Source organism: Trichosurus vulpecula, chromosome 6, assembly GCF_011100635.1.
Source record: "Trichosurus vulpecula isolate mTriVul1 chromosome 6, mTriVul1.pri, whole genome shotgun sequence".
Classification (NCBI taxonomy): Eukaryota; Metazoa; Chordata; class Mammalia; order Diprotodontia; family Phalangeridae; genus Trichosurus; species Trichosurus vulpecula.
In genome coordinates, this window is record NC_050578.1 from 275,784,813 (window position 1) to 275,799,468 (window position 14,656).

Sequence of the window (14,656 nt, forward strand, 5' to 3'; positions counted from 1 at the left end):
AGAAACCACCTTTGTGCCAGATAAGGTCACAGAAATAACAGACCATTATCGTTTGTTTGTTGACAGAAGAGAGACTTGTTGGAAGAGAGAAGGTGCTGAAAGTAAAAGGCTGGGGGAAGGTCTGTTTGGGCCCCTGGTGACCCCTGGGCCTGGCCAAGGGCTTATCTAAGTGGGGAAACTGCACTGGCAATGTGGGGGAGGAGAGGAGCCCCAAAGGGGAGTATGAGGTGGGGGAGGGGGGGAGAGGAAGAGGAGGCCTCCGAGCTTTCTCCTCCTTCACTTTCTGTTTCTGCTTCCTAATCCTCACCTTTTGTTTCTTTCACCTCGATCTTCAAAGTCTTTCTCTTTGATTCTGCTTAGATCCACACACATTAACTCTGGGCCCTTCAGTCCCATATCTTTTTCAAGGTTTCTTCATTCTCCATTCTTTGCTTTTCTAAGATTTCCATCAGAAAGCTACCTTCTCGAGCCCTGCTCCCCCACCCCTCATTATCCCCCTGGCAAGGCCTGGCTCCACTTTGGCCCATACCCCCTCTTTGTGCTGCCTTTCTCAGAATGTGCCCCAGAGCTCCACACTTCCATCTTCCGAGTTTGCAAAGCACCCATCAAGTCCCATTTTTCTGTCCAAGTTCACCCCACGCCTACTGGCCCAATGCCTTCCTTCGTGACCCTAGCTGCTCCATCTGTTCTCTCTTCTTCCCATCTATCCTCCTTCAGGCTCCTTCTCCACCTCTCCTCCACCATCACTGCCCTGGGGGGTTTGCTTCCCTTCCTTGGCCCCTTGACCAGGCTGCTCCCCTTCCATCATTTCATAGGCATCACTCCTCACAGGGCTTTCTTCCTTGTACTCTCTCTGGTTTATATAGACTTCCTTTACCGTGGGTGCTGGGCTATCTGTGGTGGCCTCAAAGGCTAGTTCCAAGGATTGTGCCTCAGCCCTTTCGGAGGGTTTACCTCCCTCAGCAGAAAACGATCTATTCTCTTCCTTCCATTCTGACTCTACTTCCTCAGCCCCTTCCTCACTCATGTCAATCTCCTGGTCTTCTGAGCCTTTCTCCTCCTGACTGGGGACCTCATCGCTCTCCAGCAACTGGCCTTGGCCTTGGTCCTGAGGCTGCTCGCCTTCTTCTACCTCTGGGGTCTTCTCCCCTTCTGCCCCTGGGGTCTCCTCTCCTTCAGTCCCCAGGGTCTGCTCACCTTCTGCCTCCGGGGTCTTCTCACCTTCTGCCTCCGGGGTCTTCTTGCCTTCTGCCTCCGGGGTCTTCTCACCTTCTGCCCCCGGGGTCTTCTCACCTTCTGCCCCCGGGGTCTTCTCACCTTCTGCCCCCGGGGTCTTCTCACCTTCTGCCCCCGGGGTCTGCTCACCTTCTGCCCCCGGGGTCTGCTCACCTTCTGCCCCTGGGGTCTTCTCACCTTCTGCCTCCGGGGTCTTCTCGCCTTCTGCCCCCGGGGTCTTCTCGCCTTCTGCCCCTGGGGTCTTCTCACCTTCTGCCTCCGGGGTCTTCTCACCTTCTGCCCCCGGGGTCTTCTCACCTTCTGCCTCCGGGGTCTTCTCGCCTTCTGCCCCTGGGGTCTTCTCCCCTTCTGCCTCCGGGGTGTGCTCACCTTCTGCCCCTGGGGTCTTCTCCCCTTCAGTCCCCCGGGTCTTCTCGCCTTCTCCGACAGCCCCCGCCTCCGAAGTCTGCTCACCTTCTGCCCCTGGGGTCTTCTCACTTTCTGCCTCCGGGGTCGGCTCGCCTTCTGCTCCTAAGGTCTTCTCGCCTTCTGCCTCCGGGGTCTTCTCGCCTTCTGCCCCCGGGGTCTGTTCGCCTTCTACCCCTGGAATCTTCTTGCCTTCAGCACCCCCGGTCTCCACCTCGCCTTCTGCCCCAGCAGCCCCCGCCTCTGGGGTCTGCTCGCCTTCTGCCCCTGGGGTCTTCTCGCCTTCTGCCCCCGCAGCCCCCGCCTCCTGAGTGGTTGGTGCCTCGATTTCTCGAGGTTGCTCGACCCCTTCTTCCCCGCGGGGCTCCCGTCCTGCGGGAGCCCCGGCCAGCTTCTCGCGGGCGGGCGGGGCTGCTGGCTGGGCCCTGGGCTTGACTTCGCGCTTCAGCAGGCTGCAGCCCCGCACCTTCAGCGGCTCCCAGCTCTGCCACATCCTCTCGTGCACGATCTCCACGCATCTCCGGCCCTTCGCGGACGAGGACGTCTGGCCCTCGATCAAGGTGGTGCGGGTGCTGGCCCACTTCGACACCCTTGGCCGCGGCCGGGCTTGCTGCCAGACGGACTGGCGGCGGCCCTTCACCTGCAGCGCGGTTGAGCGGCGCTGGGGGGCGCGGCCTGGCTTGGACCCCGAGGGCCACGGGCGCGGCGGCGGTTTGGCCTGTGGGCCCCGAGCCAGGGCCGACTCCCAGGGCCCCACGCTCCACCAGTTCCGCCTGGGCGAGCTGGACCCCGCCGGCGGCAGCCCCTGGCCCCACACGGCCAAGGCCCGCGGCCTCAGTGTCAGCCGCCGCCTGTAGCTACGGCGGTAAATGGGCCCCTCCCGGCACGTCCACGACCCCGCCTTCCCGCCCCACGGCCAGGGCCACACCCGCACCCAGGCCATCCGGCCAGAGGCCAGAGGCCAGCCCGAGCCCCCCCATAGTATCGGCCCCGGCCAGGGACTGGGCCCGCCCCGGCACCGCCTCCGCCCCCGGCCCCGCCCCAGCTCTCCCGGTCCCGCCCCCTCCCCGCCCCTGGTCCGCCCGCGGACCCGCCCCCGCCCTCCTGGTCCTCAGCCCGCTCTAAGGCGTGGGGCCGGCAGGCGGAGGGCCGGCGCAGGCGCAGCAGCTCGAGCCCCGTTCCGCGCCCCGCCCCTGCACCGAGGTGGGGGGGGGCGCGCCTGCGCACCAGCTGCCTTTGGACCGCTTCTCGGAGAAAGGAGCGGGGAGGGGAGGGGCGGAGCAAGAGGAGGGCTCTGTAGGCTCTTGAGAGCAGGGGCTGTTTCCTTTTCGTTATTTCGTCTGGGCGTCCCCAGCGCCTAGGAGAGTACGTAACACATAGTAGGTGCTTTTTAAAGCACTGTTCATTAATGCTTGTCCATTGATTGATGAGGCGGTGAGTACTGGGGGGGAGAGAACGGGGAGGGGGATTCCAGCCAGGAAGGGAGGGGCAGTGAAGGGCCGCCGGGCGCCTAGCCCCCTCGAGGCGTGGGGGCAGGACTTTGGGAGCCCGCCCGGGGAGGGCTGGGGGGACAGGAGAGGGCTGCGCCGGGGCCTGCATCGTCCTTGCCGGGCTCGTGCTGGCCCTCCAGCCCAGTCCTCTCCCTGCGATCAGCCCTGCTTAAGAGGCGGTGCCTACTGCCGGGAGGGACAGACGGATGAGCCAATAGGATCACGGAGGTCGACCCCTCCGTCCATTCAGAGAGCGCCGTGTGGGCGGACCCTGGCGGCCTCACCTCCCCCTCTGACAACTCCCTGGAGGCGGGGGAGCAAGAAGGTGGGTCGGTGTGATCTCAGCAGCTCCATTCATTCCGCCACCTGGGGCGGGCCGGAGGTGGGGCGGGGGCGGGAGGGCTGCTAGGGAGGCAAGGGTCCTCCAGGGCTGTGGTGAAGTCTGGGCGGAGGAGGCTCCCAGGAAGCTAGAGGCCGTCCCTCTTGCCTCCGGTAGGAACAGAAGAGTGGAGGCGCAAGAGGACCTGTGATGGAGGAGAATCCCGACCCAGGGGAGGAGCGCCAGGTAACGGGACGAGGGATGGGTGGGCGCTGCCTCTTTGGACCTCGGCCAGGCTTGCAGGGAACGGCCCAGGGCCCCGGGAGAAAGAAGGGCTGGGGTGGGCTCCCATGGACCCCGCCTTGGATCCCAGGGCCCCTCCTGGTAGCAGGGAATGGGGAGGGGGCGCTGCAGGTGGGAGAGTGAAGGCAAGGGCAGCTCTCTCCAAAGGGCGGGCGCAGAGGACCTTGCCCATCCCCAGCCCAAGCTGAGTCTGCATGAGAAAAACTGAGGCTCAGAGAGGGGGCAGGGGCGTGCCCAAGGTCAGGCATCAACAGAATCAACAGAGCCAGAGTTCAGACAGCAGCTCCTTTCCCCTGGGCAAGACCCAGGAAGATCCAGTCACATCCCCCGATGGCAATCCCTGGACTGAGGAACCTAGTGGACCAAGAAGGAGATGCCCAGAGGAGACCCTCCTCCTCAGGCAGGAACTGTGCCTATCTCCCAACAGCAGATCCCAGCAGTATGTGTGTGTGTGTGTGTGTGCGCGCAGGCGGGAGCAGGCAGAGCTGTGGCTGAGAGCAGGCCTAGACTGGTGAGGCAGAGGAGGAAGGTCAGGAGAGAGACAATCTCCTGGTCACTGGAAAGGATAAAAATCTTCTCAGAACAGAAGGAGAAGTTGGGGACACCAAGTGATTAAGAGGCAGAACCTGGGAGGAGACAGAAACCGCACCCAGGGACCTGGATGGGAGACAGGCTGTGGAATTTGATTTGACTTAAATGAGTGACAACTAGCACTTATTGAAGGCCTACTCTGTGCGGGCCACGGTAGTAGGTCAGGCTTCCATTCTACAGGGGAAGGACAAACAATGTGTTTACACATGTGTGTGTCTGTGTATCTGTGTGTGTGTGTGTGTATGAAGGGTCACTGCTTAAGTGGGTATGCCTTATTAGTTGTTGCAGTGCACCTCCCCCCTCCCCATGCCACCATTGCAGAGCTGGTCCTTTGGGCTGAACACCTTCTTCCCCAGGCATTCTCTTCAGTCACTAACCTTAGCTAGTGGAATTAGCCAGTCAGAACCCTTTCCTAAATCAGTCAATCAATGAGTATTCATTAAGTGACAACCCACTATGTGCCAAGTACTTCGAATCCATAGACAAAAGTCAAATCATTTCTTCCCTTGAGGTGCTTGGAAAAACAGGGAGGGGAAGAGCTTGGAGTTCCAGACTGGGGCCAGGTGACATCCCCAACTACAGTGAGGGGAAGGGGAAGAGGCCAGCTGCCCCTAGGCCAAGGGTGCTCCCTTCCCCCATAGCCTAGGGTCTCTCTTCTGGAGAGGGCTCGAAAGAAAAAGAAAGAATGGCACACATCCATGCCCCGCTTTATGGCTGGTTCCAAGGCACATTCATAGACACAGATCCTCATGAAAGTCTTCCTGAGGCTAATCATGCCCATTTTACAGATCAGGAGCCTGAGATGGAAAGGGTCCTGCCTCAGATGACTTGGCTAATAACAATGGGCATTTATTTAAGTAGCTTTTACAATATGCTGTGCACTTTGACCTCTTATCTCAAGGAGCCTCCCCTTGATTGATAATGTAAGGTGAACAATCCAATTAAGAAACCTGGTCACAGAATTAATAAATTCTAAAGGGCAGAATTCATAACTGGGTCCCAGGTCCCGCACTAGAATCCAGACCTCCCCAGGCCCTCCCTGAAAGCCTGGAGGGATGGATAGCTTACCTCTTGAAGGGCTGAGTGAAGGGGAGTCTTTGTGGTATGAAAACACAATGGAATGGTTTCCTGCCCCTTTGAAGAGGAGGAATATTCTTGGATTACTCCAATCACTGCTAGGGGCTTAGGGCCCGATGAGTGACTGGGACAGGGGCAGCTGAGGATACTCTGGGCTCCTGGGGGCATCAAGGTTGAGAGGAGGACAGTGGAAAAAGCCCTAGATTTGTTGGCAAGATCTAGGGTCATATCCCAGCATGCACCACTCTGATGACTAGCCAAGTGCCCATTTGGAAATCCTCTCCAAAGGCCCTTCCAGGCTCAGGTCCACTCATGGGTGCTTTTCTGGGAGGACTCCCAGGACGCAGGTTAGGAGGGGAAGACAAGGACAGGTGGACCATGCCAGGGCCCCCACTCACTGCCTCCCCCCTCCTCAGCCTTGTTCTGTGTCCGTGGATCTGCAGGGAGATGACGCCTTGCAGGTGGAGATCTCCGATGCAGTCAGTGAGAGAGACAAGGTGAAATTCACAGTTCACACCAAGGTGAGGTCCACACTTCCCTGTAAGGAGTCTCCATCCTCTTTTGCTACCTCACAGACTTATTCAGGGGCTCAAGGGACTCCAGATCTGTACTGGGCGCCACCCATAAACAAAATTCCACTGGGGCTGTAGGCACCCCCTCCCCTCTTCCCACAGACACCTGTGCTCGAAAGCAAATTCTGTCCCTTTCTAGCTTCCAGCTATCTCCCTGTGTCCACCATTCTATTGAACCCCAAGGTTCTGGCCCTCAGCCCCCGGCTCAAAGCCCAACAGGGATTGTGGGAGATGTCTCAGAGCAGAGCATGGGAAGGAACGGGTGCGGGTGCCTCGAAGGGTGTGGAGTTTGGGGAAAATCTCGGCCCAGGGTGTCCAGGACTGTATGGTGGGAGGGTGTGAACAGGGTTTGCTGGTCCTGAGGGGGCATCATTGGGGTTGGCCTTGGTTTCAGAGCTGCCTCCCACACTTCAGCCAGACAGAGTTCTCCGTCGTTCGGCAACACGAGGAATTCATCTGGCTTCATGATGCATACACAGACAATGAGGACTACGCAGGCATCATTGTGAGGAGCCAGGCTCCAGCCCCTGGGCAGCCTGGGTGCAGCTGGAAGGAGGGGGCGGGGGATGGTGAGCTCTGGGATCCATCGAACCCCAGGAGAGGTGGACTTCTCAGCTCCTTTCTGTTTTGAACAGATACCCCCAGCCCCCCCCAAGCCAGACTTCGAGGCTTCCCGGGAAAAGCTGCAGAGGCTGGGGGAAGGTGACAGCTCTGTCACCAGGGAAGAGTTTGCCAAAATGAAGCAAGAACTCGAGGGGTGAGCCCCCCCTCCCAGCATGGCTCATCCCCTCCTGTAGACACCTTCCCACTGCTCCCCGCCCCCCTCAGCTACCCACCCAGGGGCCTCTTAGGTCCTTTGCACTTAGGGAGTACTTTTGAGGCTTTGGGAAGACACCTACAAAAAATGAAGTAGTTCTTACCTTCCATGGGAGATGGCCCTACTCCTTTGGGCCACATTAACTGACCCTTTTAATGAACAATGCAGGTAATGATGGGAGAAGATGTCTCTTTACAAAGCACTTTCCTTACAACAATCTTGGGAAGTGGGTAATAAAGCTTTATTGTCCCCATTTTGGGGCAGCTGGGTGGCTCAATGGTCAGAGCACCCGGCCTGGAGTCAGGAGGATCCGAGTTCAAATATGGCTTCACATGCGCACTAGCTGTATGACCCTGGGCAAGTCACTTCACCCTGTTTGCTTGTTTGCTCATAGGTAAAATGAGCTGGAGAAGGCAATGGCTAAGCCCTCCAGCATCCCTGCCAAGAAAACCCCAAATGGGCCTACAGTGAGTCAGGCACAACTGAAAAACAAAAAAAGCCCCCCCTTCTTAGGTGTAGACACTGAGGCCTGAATGGATGAAGTGACTTGACTGGCTTGTAGTAACGGTCCGAGCGGGCACAGGTTCCAGGCCAGGCTTCCAGCACTCAGGCTCCACACACCAGGAACTGCTAGGAGAAAGGGAGAAGGGTGCGAGGGTGGGGGTGGGGGGCAGTGGTGCTCCTCACTCTGCTTCTCCCTTCAGAAAAAGAGTATTGGGCCTGGAATCGGGAGGACAGCCCCCGATACTGTGACCTTGGCCAAGTCACCAAGTCGACCTCAGTTTAACTGCAAAATGGGGATAACTACCAACGTCCCAGGTTGTTGTCAGGATCAAAGGAGACCTTTGTAAAAGCAGTGCCCAGCGCACAGTAGGTACTACACGAAACTTTATTTCCTTGCCCCAGGGAGTATTTGGCCATCTTCAAGAAGACAGTAGCCATGCACGAAGTGTTTCTGCAGCGCCTGGCTGCCCATCCCACCCTCAGGCGGGACCACAACCTCTATGTTTTCTTGGAATATGGCCAAGATGTGAGTCTGCCTGGGGGAGCCCTGAGGCCATCCATCTGCTGGGCCTGTCTGGGTGGGCATGGAGCGCTGGGAGCCTAGAGAGCCTGGCTCAGTGGAAGGGATGGCAGCAGAGAGGAGGCTGCCCAGGCCTTGGCCAAGGACAGCCCCATTCCCTCTTGCCTTGTCCCAGCTGAGTGTTCGTGGGAAGAACAGGAAGGAGTTATTTGGCGGCTTTATCAGGAACATTGTGAAGTCAGCAGATGAGGCTCTCATCACCGGTGTGTCTGGATTGAAGGTGAGGCGAGGTTCAAGGTCTGGGGAGCCCCGGGGCCAGAGTTGGGGAATTGCCAGTGGCATCCCGGCTGAGCTGCTTCACTGGGGCCTCCCCTAGACTGGCCTGCCTCAGAGATGCCCTGGGGCCCTACCTGCCCTTTGCCCTCTGCTTGGTGACCCCAGCAGACCTTTCCCATCCACTCTGGCCTCCATCCTAGGAGGTGGACGAATTCTTTGAGCACGAGAGGACCTTCTTGGTAGAGTACCACACTCGCATCAGGGAAGCCTGCCTGCGTGCGGACCGGGTCATGCGCTCCCACAAGTGTACGTGGGGACTCCTGGGGGACCCTCCTGGAAGGGCCTGCCACCCCCATCCCCCCAAGGGCTTTGGGGGGGGACACCCTTCCCCACCCTGCTGAAGTAACAGACCTGGGAGACTTGCCCAAGCTCATGCTGCTGGTTAGGGTTCTAGAAGGGACTACTAGAACCTACCCCTAACTTCAGTCCAGTGGTCTCTGCCTTCCCCCCACCAAGACCCTCTAACTAGACCAGAAGCGTGGCTCTGGAGGCTCTGATGGTGGGCATGTCTGTAACAGGCCTGGCTGAGGATTACATCCCCATCTCTGCAGCACTGAGCAGTCTGGGCACACAGGAAGTCCGCCAGCTAAAGATGTGAGATGCCCCTTCCCCCTCCAGGCCTTTCATTGTCCCCAGGCCTCCCCCTCTATGCCTTTGGCTGTCCCCCAGGCCTCCCCCTCCACATCTTTGGCTGTCCCCAGGCTCCCAGGCCTCCCCCTCCCCACCATTGTCCCTAGGCTAGGTTGCCTCATTTAACCAGAGGGCATGGGGGAAGGCAGCAGTAGCCCCAGCCCCAGAGGATGCCTTTGACTAGAAGGTGATTTGGGGGGCCTGGGCAAGAGCCTGCCTCTCTCTTCTTCCTAGGAGCTTTCTCAAATTGGCTGAACTGTTTGAACGTCTAAGGGTGAGAAGCCCTTCCTACTTTTGGCTTGGCCTCTTCATGGAGGTTCAGAGATCTATCGACCTCTAGTTCATAGTAGAAGGGCAGGGCACACACACAGCATGGGGACCAGCCTGGAAGTTAGGGAGATGGGGGGCAGGGCATTTGCCCAAGGTTCAGGTAAAGGCTACAGAAATCCAGGTTATTTGTGGGGGCTGTGGCATCCTAGTGCTGGCCAGTGGGCAGTGTAGCCGCTGGGGACTCGTCCTGAGGAAACCCATGGTGGGGGCCGGGCCCTGCTGCTGCCACTTTGGCATATAAAAGAGCCAGGTGCCTCAGTAAATATCCTATGGCACAGAGATGCCCTCCCCACCAGGTGCAAGGGTTACCCAGTGTGCTTGTCAGGGGAGGCCCCAACACGTGCGGGTCCCTCCCTCTCATCTGTCCCCACAGAAGCTGGAGGGCCGAGTAGCCTCCGACGAGGACCTCAAACTGTCTGACATGCTCCATTACTACATGAGGGATGCACAGGCAGCCAAGGTGAGAAGCTGGCTACCCACACCTGGCAGCAATGACTGGCATCCCAAGCCTTCGTGGCCCATCTACTCTCACCTGTTTCTTGGTCTCCCCTCCCACAGGACCTGCTGTACCGGCGGCTAAGAGCATTGGCGGATTATGAGAATGCCAACAAGGCTCTGGACAAAGCCCGAATGAGAAACCGGGAGGTGCGGTCAGCGGAGACCCACCAGCAGCTCTGCTGCCGGCGCTTTGAGCGCCTCTCCGACTCAGCCAAGCAGGGTGAGTGAAGTGCCCCGCGCCCTCTGTGCCCCTCCTGCTGGCAAGGCCCAACATTCTCTTGTCCCCCTTCTCTGGCTCAGAGCTCACTGACTTTAAGGCTCGCCGGGGATCTGCTTTCCGAAAGAACCTCATCGAATTGGCTGAATTGGAACTCAAACATGCCAAGGTAACAGCGCTTGTGCCCTCAACCCAGGGGAGGTATGAGCGGGGCCTCAGGGTCACCACTTGGGGTGTTCATCAAGTGCTCACTTGTCTGGGAGGCCAGGAGAGGATGTGTGGGTACAACTACCATCTTACAAAGGAGGCTGAAGCACATGTTAGCACGAGATGCCTGGGCTTCCTCCTCCCTAAAACATCCGACAAGTTCCTCTCTTAGGCCTTACTGCTAGGGTGAGGAGCACAGAGCACTGGCCCCCATCAAGAGCAGCACCCCATTCTCTCTTCCCCAGGCCAGTACACTCCTTCTAAGAAACACCCTCATTGCCCTCAAGGGAGAGCCCTAGCTTCCTCTTCTCCCTCCCTGCCCCAGGGGAAGGAACCCCAGTACTCGGCAGAGGTGGGGTACCCTCTGAGTTGAGGCTTCCAGGCCAAGCATGGGAGCCTCAGGGAAAAACTGCCTGAGACCTGCTGAGGTCAGGACCATCAAAGCAGTGGTGTCTTTCCTTCACTAATGGAAATAAAGGTGCCTGCTTTCGATCCACCATGTTGTGTGCTCCCTGTGAGGCTGGCTCCCCGATGGGGTGAGAAGCCCCTTCCCAGTAACAGGCTCATTTGGCAGAGTTCCTTCTGGGCCCGGCTCAAGCAGCAGCCAGGCCCTCCCAAGAACCCCTGGTCAGTGAAGAGACTCCTGGGACAGCTAGCGCAGGGACCAGAAGGCTCAGGAGAAGCCTGCCTTGGGCTCAGGCTGCAGTTAAGACCCAGAGGGCTGTCCCACAGCTAGAAGGCACTGATCAAAACTCCAGGTGGCAGCGGACCCGGGCCCAGGCAACAACTCTGGGGAGAAAAGGGCAAAAGGAGCCTGCCATACTTTACCACCTTCCCCCCAGCCCAGAAAATGACCACCTGCAGAGCAGCTCACCTTTTTTTATTTGTCTTTTTTTAAATTGAACTTTCCTTTTACTGGCCACATGAGTAACTGGGGGAGGGGGGAAGGGGAGCCGGCTGTGTGGGGGAGGGGATCTCCACAACATTCCATTTACACACAAAACTAAACAACAAGCACAAAGCCACTATTGCGGTTAGAAGTTGGCAGCACCGGGGAAGGGGGAAAACTGGGGGTTGTCAGTTACCAAAAAAAAAAATAAAAATAAAAATACTGGCCTCCCCCCAATCTGGGCGTCCAGGGGGGCCTTGGTCTGCTACAACTCAAGAGGAATGAGAATATCAAAGGCGGTTTGGGTAGGCCAGAGCCATCAGGGTGAAGTGGGGGAGGTCAGGGGTCGGGGGCGGTTTGGCAAATGGGTGAAGGGATTGCCCTGCCCCTGCTAGGATCCCCCCAGCCCCTCGGGTCTGGCAGGAAGGGGGCAGCCTGCTCCCCCACTGGGCTTGGGCAGCCCCAGCAGGGGGGCCAGAGGTGGGAGACTCACAAGGGCTTCCCTTCCAGGGAAATCACGGCATTGCCCCCCAGTTTCTCGGCCAGGGTACAGCGGTCCTTCACTTCCTCGTAACAGTTGGCTTGTAATTCGTGTTTGATTCCTGCAGGAAGGAAAGGAGATGGGGAGAGGGGTGAGAGTCAAGGAAGGGTTAGACCCACCCTCACTTTACAGATAAAAACCCAACCCTGAGCTTCCAAGGTCCCACCATGGTCAGAGTCAGGCTCCTCACCCAGTTCTTCAGACCCAACGAAATTCGGCCTTGAGCGCCAAAGAGGGTCACGCTATTGGAAATGCCACCTCTCATAGGCGCTCGCGCGCACACACACCTGTCAGTTTCTTCTTGATGGCGTCCTTGGAGCTCGCATAGATCATTTTGCTCTTGAGGGGGGCACACTCAGGGGCCCTGCAGGACAGACAAAGAGTTAGAAAGCTGGGGAGTGCACAGCCCCTGCCAGCCCGAGCCAGGCCAAGATGCCCAGTGCCTGCCGCTGGGCAAGGGGACAAGCCTGGCCTCTGGAGGGACGCAGCACCCCTAGACTCACCAGAAGATAAACACCAGGTCCTCCTTCTTGCTCTCCTTGGTCTCGTAGGTAGCATCATAGAGGGCATAGCGACAGTCCTTGTCTGGCAGCATCTTGACAAAGGTGGTGTAGGGGTCATCCACAGTCTGCCCCACGTCACCCACGAGGATCTCCTTGCCCTCCTCCAGCACAATGTTCTTCTTGTCCTCGCTCAGGCAGAACAACACGGCCTTCTTGCGCTTCTTCACCTCCTCCGGGGTCGAGGACTTGCGAACCTTCATGTCGTTGAACACTTTGATCACCCCATCCGAGACAGCCACCCCAGAGGCCTGTGGGCACAGAGCGCCGATGAGGGGGAGGGGATGCTCTTCTCTCAGCCCCTTCCCATCAGACTCAAAACCAATCCGCTCAGTAAGGAGAGCCAGTGCTGGTTTGGTGTTCTTGGTGGTTTTCACGGGAGAGGGGCTCTATCGCTCCTTCTCATAAAGACGTTAAAGAGACCAAATGACCTTTGCCCAGATGCAAAAACGAACCCGTATCAAAAAGCAGCATTTGAACTCAGGTCCAGCTGCTTTCTCCCTAACCCTACTACCTCAAAGACAGAATGTGGGCAAATCACCGAAACTACTCAGGCTCCGTTCTGGAGTGGAATTCACCGGCTTCTCCCCCAAGCAAGGAGGCCCTGACCCGGGGAACCCCTGGCCGGGCCAGCGCAAAGTATGGCCAAGACCCCCAGAAGCAGCTCTGCCAACACCTTCCTGCTTCTTCCGGCCTTGAAAGGGCAGGGAGAACCAGCTAGTCCGGTGGCCGCTGCCCTAAGGGGCGGAGATTTAGGGCTGATAAGAGGCCTGGAGGTCACGGAGTCCCGCGCCCCCGCGCCCCTCCCCAGGGAATCTGGAGAAGGACAAGGCCTCCCGTGCCACCCCCACCTTGAGACCACTTTCCAGAGGGGGCCGTGGGGCTGCTCGGGCTCCACGGGGGTCCTGCTCCGGCGCCCCGCCCTCCCCCCACTCCCCAAAAGGGCCCGAGGAAGCAGCCCAGAAGCGTGACTTGGCCGCCGCTTCCTGAGTGGGAGGGGAGGGAGCCTGCCCGAGGAAGATAAGCACGGCAACCCCTCAGGAAGAGGGGAGGGGTCCGGCCCAGGCCTTCCGGACCCACTACTTCCCCAAACTGGGCCCTAGCCTCGGGCTCCCCCCGCCCCAGGTTGGGGTCGGCAGAGGAGGATCATCCCCTCCCGGAAAGGGCCAGGCCGCCCCGAGAGCATCACACAGGGCCTGACACCCCGCCCTCCTCCAGCTGCCGAGCCGCGTGCTCTGGGCTGAGCGCGCGCCCCCTCCCTTTCCCTTCCTCCCCCTCCCCAACTGCCCCTCTTTTGGCTTCGGCCCTCGGAGGAGCGCGCATGCGCGACGCCCCCGGGTACGGGGGCAGCGCGCGCCCCTAAGCACCCCCTCCCTTTTCTGATCACTTAACGGTTGGGAGGGGGAGGGTCGCGCGCGCTGCCGCTTCGCCCCACAACCGTCAACGTCAGACGAGCGCGCACGGGGGGGGGGGGTGAGCGCCGGCGCGCGCGCGACCGCCCGGCCACCCGCCCGGCGCGCGAGCCCCTCCATCGGCCGCCGGTCTCGCCCGCGGCGCCCCAGAAGGGGGAGGGGAAGGGATGGGAAGGATGGAGGGGAGGATGGAGAGGAGGATGAAGACACCGCCCCGCCCGCTGCACCGCCTCCACCACCCCCGCTCCCGGGCGCCGGGCCCCCATGGAGCTCTCTGGCCCGCGCTCACCATGGTTCCGGAAAGGAGCGAGCGAGCGAGGGAGGGAGGGTGAGGGAGGAAACGAGGGCCACAGGAGAGGAGGGCGTCGCTCCTTCGCCGCCGATGCCTGGAGCCGACTGAACGCGGCCTCTCCCGGCCCCTTCCGTTTAGTAGGAGCTGCACAATGAGAGGCGGGGCGAGCTTCCGGTGCTCCGGGGACTGGGCCGACGGGAAATGGAGTTCGGAGGCTCTGCGCCGCCCCGGGGCACGCCGGGAAGTGGAGTCTTTCCTCCTTCCCCCCCTCCCCCGCCCTCCGCCTCGCTCGTCCGCAAGTAGAGCTCGGGCGTTCCGCCCCCTACGGAGAGGGGCGGGGTCAGGAGCCACGGGAGCGCTCCCCCATTGGTCGGTTCCCTGGCCTCCAATGATCCGCAGAAGCGGGCCCGGACCCCGGGCCCTTGCATCCCATTTCTAACCTCATAGCTGACAAAGGGGCCCCAGATCTAGTTCCCATTTTACAGAGAGGAAAACTGAGTCTCAGTTCGCATTGTCGGGAGCTAGACGCCATATATGGCAGACGGGGAAACTGAGGCAGAAAGAGGAAGCAGCAGACCAAAGAACCTGGATTTCCACATAAAGCCCCTTTCCCCTTCGCGGGGACGGCAGGCTCAGTGCCCTCAGTCGGCGATAGGTTGATCTGTGCGTGGCTCAGCAAACCTGATCAGCCAGAAGATCAAGGGGGGAGGGGAACACTACCCATGATGGGGTCTCCGTGGGTATGGGAGTGGGTTGGGGGAGGAGCAGGAGATTTGTGCCCCCATGTCATTCACTCGGATATGTGGGTGGCTGAGATTTTCGGAACTGTGGTAACAGCGTCCAAAGCCCTCCATTTTACAGATGGTAAAACTGAGGCCCAAAGCAAAAGAAGGGATCTATCCGGGGCCAC

General features: G+C 59.5%; 3 protein-coding genes across 6 annotated transcripts in view; 1 reads left to right on the forward strand and 2 right to left on the reverse strand.

The window, feature by feature from the left end:
- LOC118854501 (retinitis pigmentosa 1-like 1 protein) overlaps nt 1-2,652 on the reverse strand; it is a 49,787-nt gene extending 47,135 nt beyond the window's left edge. For both annotated transcript variants that reach the window (XM_036764868.1, XM_036764869.1), the window contains exon 1: nt 308-2,652. In XM_036764868.1, coding sequence (XP_036620763.1) covers nt 704-2,584 — 1,881 coding nt within the window. In that variant the 5' untranslated portion in view covers nt 2,585-2,652 and the 3' untranslated portion in view covers nt 308-703. The remainder of the gene's footprint in view (nt 1-307) is intronic.
- A 221-nt stretch (nt 2,653-2,873) lies between these two features.
- On the forward strand, nt 2,874-10,544 carry SNX32 (sorting nexin 32). 3 transcript variants are annotated; one of them, XM_036762277.1, is made up of 15 exons: nt 2,874-3,075; nt 3,295-3,456; nt 3,628-3,696; nt 5,838-5,942; nt 6,388-6,498; nt 6,629-6,750; nt 7,717-7,840; nt 8,010-8,114; nt 8,311-8,416; nt 8,689-8,764; nt 9,035-9,074; nt 9,504-9,590; nt 9,689-9,848; nt 9,929-10,014; nt 10,298-10,544. In XM_036762277.1, exons 3-15 carry the CDS (start codon nt 3,661-3,663, stop codon nt 10,349-10,351), a joined length of 1,212 nt encoding a protein of 403 aa, XP_036618172.1. In that variant the 5' UTR covers nt 2,874-3,075; nt 3,295-3,456; nt 3,628-3,660; the 3' UTR covers nt 10,352-10,544. The 3 variants fall into 3 exon arrangements, with proteins under 3 accessions (XP_036618172.1, XP_036618175.1, XP_036618173.1); XM_036762280.1 differs by lacking the exon at nt 2,874-3,075 and having other exon boundaries at nt 3,277-3,456; XM_036762278.1 differs by lacking the exon at nt 2,874-3,075 and having other exon boundaries at nt 3,373-3,456; nt 5,865-5,942.
- Nucleotides 10,545-10,908: 364 nt separating this feature from the next.
- On the reverse strand, nt 10,909-14,057 carry CFL1 (cofilin 1). Its single transcript, XM_036762413.1, has 4 exons — nt 13,744-14,057; nt 11,986-12,293; nt 11,770-11,846; nt 10,909-11,543 (listed from the first exon to the last, which is right to left on the reverse strand). Exons 1-4 carry the CDS (start codon nt 13,744-13,746, stop codon nt 11,431-11,433), a joined length of 501 nt encoding a protein of 166 aa, XP_036618308.1. The 5' UTR covers nt 13,747-14,057; the 3' UTR covers nt 10,909-11,430.
- Between the last annotated feature and the right edge of the window lie 599 nt (nt 14,058-14,656).